The sequence below is a fragment of the Apium graveolens genome, chromosome 8 (assembly GCF_009905375.1).
Source record: "Apium graveolens cultivar Ventura chromosome 8, ASM990537v1, whole genome shotgun sequence".
Lineage (NCBI taxonomy): Eukaryota > Viridiplantae > Streptophyta > Magnoliopsida > Apiales > Apiaceae > Apium > Apium graveolens.
The window spans coordinates 35,231,580-35,237,579 of record NC_133654.1 but is presented as its reverse complement, the minus strand read 5'-3'; the positions used below and the strand labels follow the sequence as shown (position 1 = coordinate 35,237,579).

The window sequence follows — 6,000 nt, the reverse complement described above, 5'->3', positions numbered from 1 at the left end:
AATGATGTCTGCGATACAATTCAAATTATATGTGATGGAACCGAGCAAGTAAGGGAAAAAAAGATGCAACTCTTGATTCAACGGTATGAGCACTTTCAATATGAAGACAGTGAAACATTAACTGACATTTCAGTAGATTGCAAAAACTGCTAAATGATCTAAAGCTGCATGGAAGAATCTACCAGACAAAGGATTCTAACCTCAAATTTCTTAGATCTCTACAAAGGAATGGAAGTCTACGGCAGTCTCTCTTAGAAATTCCCAAGATTATAAGGAATTCGCTTTGGAGAGATTGTATGCCATTCTAAAGACCTATGAGCTTGAGAGAAAACAGGATGAGCAGCTGAAAAAGGAAAGAAGAAGGGAGGATCCATAGCATTGGTTGTTGAGCAAGAGAGAGAAAGAGATGAAGGTAGAAGCCGTGAAATCTGCACCAAATCCCAGAATTTGTGAAAGCAAAGAAAAAGGGCTAGTAGTTGAACATGAAGACCATGTTAGTCAAGATGATATGGATGACATAGATAAACATCTGACGTAAACTTTTGTTTTTTGGGTAAAAACGTAAACTTAAATATTATAAAGACAAGATTTGAATTTTTTATCATTTAACACTGTAAGCAAAATCTACACCTTCCTATTGATCCCGTTGGACAACTGCACTCGGATATTTTGGTCTTTAGGATAGACAAAAAAGGATAGGTGGCAGAACATCCACATTAGTTCTTATTTAAATTAACCAGAGAGTAGTTACGTGTGTATATGAAACCATATTGATCCAAATGCAGGTAAATGAGCCTGTTTAGGGGACTCAACTTGCCAAGATCAAAGCCGAGATGTAAGGTCCTTGATAGGTATAAGAGAATTCTTCACACTCTCGTCAGTTTCAACAACACTTAGCGCCTGCAACACTTCCGGAAATAGAAGTTTTCGATTTTCTGCATACACATGCCCTTTCCACTTCCTCATGACCAGCTGTTCTCCCAGCTCTATAGCCGCGGCCACCGTCTCCTCCACAGTATCATAGGCCGCGTCAATAATCCCCTTCTCCACCGCCATCGTGGCTGGAATCTTCTGGGCACTCATAATGAGATCACGCCAAACAGCTGGACTTGAAATTTTGGCCCTAATGGTGGCTCTTATATAAGGGGAAGTAGGCACTATCCCGATATCATTATAATTAATGTACAGATAACCACGATCCTTTCTCATGAAAACATAGTCATGGCAAAGGGCGAGAATGACACCAGCACAAGTGGCATGCCCATTGACAGCAGCAATGGTTGGCATAGGGAGAGACATGAAATCGGTGAAGAGGGCTCTTATTTTGGACATCAAGAACAAGAATTTTTGTTTGTTTGATTGAGCCCATGGTATGTCCCCCCCATTGGAGAAAAACATGCCTTCTCCAGTAGTTATAAGGGCGGTACAAGTGGAAGGTGTGGCTGTGCTTTCACTTCGAACTCGATGGAGAGCGGCGGAGATAGAATCAATGCGAGATGGGTTGAGACGGTGTTCATCATTGCCGGTAAGTGTGAGAATGTAAACACTTCCGCGTTTTTCTAAGGTACACATTCTCGCTGCTATTCTAGTTTCTAGTTATTTATATCACACTGTGTGTTTATGAAACTGATTTAAGGTTTAAGTTGAAGGTGCTTGTATTTATATACACTGGAGAGGGGAATTAGACTTCAAACGTGGGCTACAATCTTTAAGATATCTTTCAGAATAGCAGCAGCCTCTTTGATGTTCACTTAACCTGACTAGTAAGAATTTGAATGTGCACGTGCAGATTCTAAATAGTTTAATTCTCCACCAAGTCTCTAAACTCAGCCCAAGTCTGTGTATATAATTATAAATATATATATCATAAGTTGTATGAATATTGAAAGTCTGAAATATATAATAGTTGTATCAAATTGGAAAATGGTTAAAAGGTGCCTGTGAGAATCATAACATGACAAGATGGACGATAAAAATTACATAACCAGATGCATGGAACTAGCCTGCCAGTTGAAATGTCAAGGCAAGCAGAAACTTTCATATCAATACTGTTAAGCAACTCAACAAGTGATGGGTAGATATGGGGCCCAGGCGGCTAATATACGTGAGCCGCCGCTAATTCACTTAAAATTGAGGTGGTAAGAGTAAGACCAAGAATGATTATTTGGTTAGATTCTACTGTTTGACAAGAAGTAAAAATGAATAAGTATAAAAAAAATATTTTGCAAACATCTATCTTAGGGATGATAATTTTTATCAAATCGATAGATACAACGATATGTTCCCACCAATTGAAACCCCAAATATTTCGGTAATTTTGGATTTAGGTTTAATTTTAAATTTAGACTAAAAGATTTGGGTTTAGGGTATTCTGTTTTGAACCCGACCCGAAAAATTAAAAAAAAAATTCGGTTCAACCCGAACTCGACCTGAATATATAAATGATATATTATATATACGCATTAGTAATATATGACGTACTATATTATTGCGGGTCATTTTTCTCTTAGAACCCTTAGTCTAAGAACTCTTATAACTCCTACATTTTAGGTAAGTTATATAAGATTCCCTGACAGAATTCGTCTTATTTCGTAGTTTTGTATTTTTCGGTTGAACTTTATATTTTGTATTGAAAATATTAGATATTTTAACAATCGGATTTAGATAGTCTATTCAAAATTTAGGGTTTTACAGCAGCATTTGCCTTATTTATAGTATTAATTATGATTTCTCAGCAAAATTCTCTTTGTTTTGTAGTATTAAGCGCTATTTACGTTGAGTTCAGGGGTAAAATTCAACATTCTTCAGCAAAATTCGCTTATCATGTAGCATTAATAAGCTATTTACGTAGAGTTCTGGTGTAGAACTTTGCATTTTTTTAGTTTTAATTAGGGTTTTACAGCAGAATTGCACATGAAAAATGTCGTGTTTATGTATTATATTCTAAAAATATTTTTAAGCATACAAGATGATGCAAAAAAATGTATATCGATTTAGATCTCGAGAGTCTATTTAAAATTTAGAGTTGTATAGCAGAATTCGTCGTATATTGTAATGGTTCTAAGGTTCTACTTTTAGGATTGGTTCTAAGTTGAGCGCACTCATATAATGATATTAGTATTAAAATGTACCATACTTTGTACAAACTATTGAGATTGCTCGAATCAGATCATAGTAATTTTTCACAAGAGTTTGTTTGGTATAAAGATGTAATTTGATAAAGATCTCCTAACCTGAACCCGAACAAACCTAACAAGTTCGGGTTTGGATTTGGTGATTCGGGTTTTTCTGGGTTTAGGTTCGAATTTGGTTTTGACAAAAAAATCGGGTTCAGATTTAATTTTTTCTTCGTCCATTTCGACCGGCTCGATTGCCATCAGTTGTGTATGTTATCACTTATCACTATATCGATTGATAAGGGAAGTATTTTTGGTTTGCAGGTATAGTTGGTTGCTTTGTATGATGCCAAAGAAAATAGATAAGAAGTGTAATCTTTAGGGATGGCAACGGGTCGGATCGAACCGGGTTCTTCTGTTAGGAACATGTCATAGGCTTGATGATAAGTTCACCAAAACATCTTAGTAGATTTAATTTAGTGTCTTTGTTGCTCTCAACGGATGATCACTTTAACATCCGTTGAAAGAGTAGCTTATGTATTAATAAGTTTTGTAACACATTCCAGCATTCTACAAAACCTTAAAGATCTAGAAGTTGTATGATATTCAAAGTTATGTTGACTACTAGACTGATATGCAAAATAGGTGGGGTAATTGTGTATATTAGATGCCTTGTAATTTTGCATAAGTGAAAATAGAGTTAACTGCTATGGAAGACTTTCAACGGATGATTCTACAAGGTTTCAACAGATGACCCAAGTCACATTCAACGGATGATCTAATGAAGTTTCAACGGATGATATAACACAGTTTCGACGGATGATCCAATTAAGATTCAACGGATGTTCAATTAACAGGTTTTAGAGAACATGGGTTAACAGGTTTTAGATTAACACAGTCACATGGGTTGATTAGATGTAAATGGAATGTGGCGGCCTATTAACAGGTTTTAGAGAACAAAAAAGCATTTCTCTTTCCATGCTTTCTTGAAAAAAATCAAAGATACTGGATGGAGAAATGAAGAAGCATGTGATTAGACAAAGACACATTTTGTTTTATTAGTTTGTCTTATTCACTTGTATTTTGGTAATATATAAACCAAGAGTAGCTAGTAGTATATTAAGCAATCAACTAGAGAAATAGAAAAATCTATATCAGTGGCTATTATTTTTAATTCTACTTGTAAGCAGTTGTGTGCAAACCTTGCATCACAGAGTTCTCGATTTTATATATATCTCTGGTGGAAAAGTTCAATCCACCAGAAAGTTTTTAAATACCTGTGTTTAATTACTTTGTGTTTGATTACATTAATATTTTCATTCCGCACTTTTGCTTAATCAAACACTGTCATATAAATATTTTAGATAGAATCAATCTTGAAATAAAAAAGCCAGAATTACATTGAAAGCCCCTTCTATAATTCCTTGTTAGATTGTTTGGGAATAACAATTAGTATGAGAGCAAGCTCTTGAAGTACAAAGAGTTTAAAGATCACAACAACTAACAAGATGAGTAGAAAAGATGTTGGAGTAAAAATTTCATTTCTGGACAAAGACAACTATCACCAATGAAAGGTGAAAATGCACCTGCATCTCCTCTCTCAAGATGAAGCATATATGGATTGTATTGAGAAAGGCCCCCCATGTCCCTATGAGAGCTGCTACAGGAAATGAGCAATCTATCCCAAAGCCTAGAGCCAAATGGTCTGATCCATATATTGAACAAGTTCATAAGGACAAGAAGGCCATGAACATTTTGTTTAATGGTGTTGATGGTGACATGTTTGACAACATCATCAATTACAAAACTGCTAAGGACGTCCGGGATACAATTTAAGTTATATGTGATGGAACCGAGCAAGTGAGGGAAAACAAGATGCAACTCTTGATTCAGTAGTATGAGCACTTTCATTATGAAGACAGTGAAATATTAACTGACATTTTCAGTAGATTTCAAAAACTGCTAAATGCTCTAAAGATGCATGGAAGAATCTACCAGACAAAGGATTCTAACCTCAAATTCCTTAGATCTTTACCAAAGGAATGGAAGCCTATGACAGTCTCTCTTAGAAATTCCCAAGATTATAAGGAATTCACTTTGGAGAGACTGAATGGCATTCTAAAGACCTATGAGCTTGAGAGAAAACATGATGAGCAGTTGGAAAAAGGAAGGAAGAAGGGAGAATCCATTGCATTGGTTGCTGAGCAAGAGAGGGAGAAAGTGATAAAGGTAGAATCCGTGGAACCTGCACCAAATCCCAAAGTTTGTGAATGCAAAGAAAAAGGGCTAGTAGTTGAACATGAAGACCATCTTAGTCAAGATGATATGGATGACAAAGATGAACATCTGGATTTTCTATCCAGAAGGTTGCCAAGCTCAAATTTAAGAAGAATTTTGGAGCATCCAATCCAAACAGAAATATGGTTGACAAGTCAAAATTCAAATGTTTCAAGTGTGGCTTGTGTGGTCATTTGGAAAGTGAATGCAGAAAGCCTGATTCTGATAGAAAGAAGTTTGAGCCTGTGGATTATAAGAAGAAATACTTTGAATTGCTTAAACAGAAGGAAAGGGCTTTTTAAACTCAGGAAAATGACTGGGCTGCTGATGGAGTGGTTGAGGATGAGGATACAAGCTATGTTAATCTAGCACTTATGGCCAAATCAGATGAAGCTGAGGTCAGTTCATCCAGTAATCAGGTAATCACCACTAATCTAGCACATTTATCTAAAGCTGAGTGTAATGATGCAATAAATGACATGCGTGTTACAATCAAATCACTCACTAAAGAAAACACTAATATTAAAGATAATAATTTATTTTTGAGTGAAAGAAATAATGTGTTAGAAACTCAATTTGTTGAGTTTGAGAAACTTAAAATAGAGTG

At 35.7% G+C, this 6,000-nt stretch overlaps 1 protein-coding gene across 1 annotated transcript; it reads right to left on the bottom strand.

The window, feature by feature from the left end:
• Positions 1-822: 822 nt before the first annotated feature.
• Positions 823-1,572, bottom strand: LOC141679482 (enoyl-CoA delta isomerase 1, peroxisomal-like). The gene has a single exon (XM_074485976.1). It carries the CDS (start codon positions 1,570-1,572, stop codon positions 823-825), a length of 750 nt encoding a protein of 249 aa, XP_074342077.1.
• Positions 1,573-6,000: the final 4,428 nt, after the last annotated feature.

Coding starts and splice junctions, on each gene's coding strand:
- LOC141679482 (XM_074485976.1), bottom strand. CDS start 1,572: ATGTGTACCTTAGAAAAACGCGGAAGTGTTTACATTCTCACACTTACC.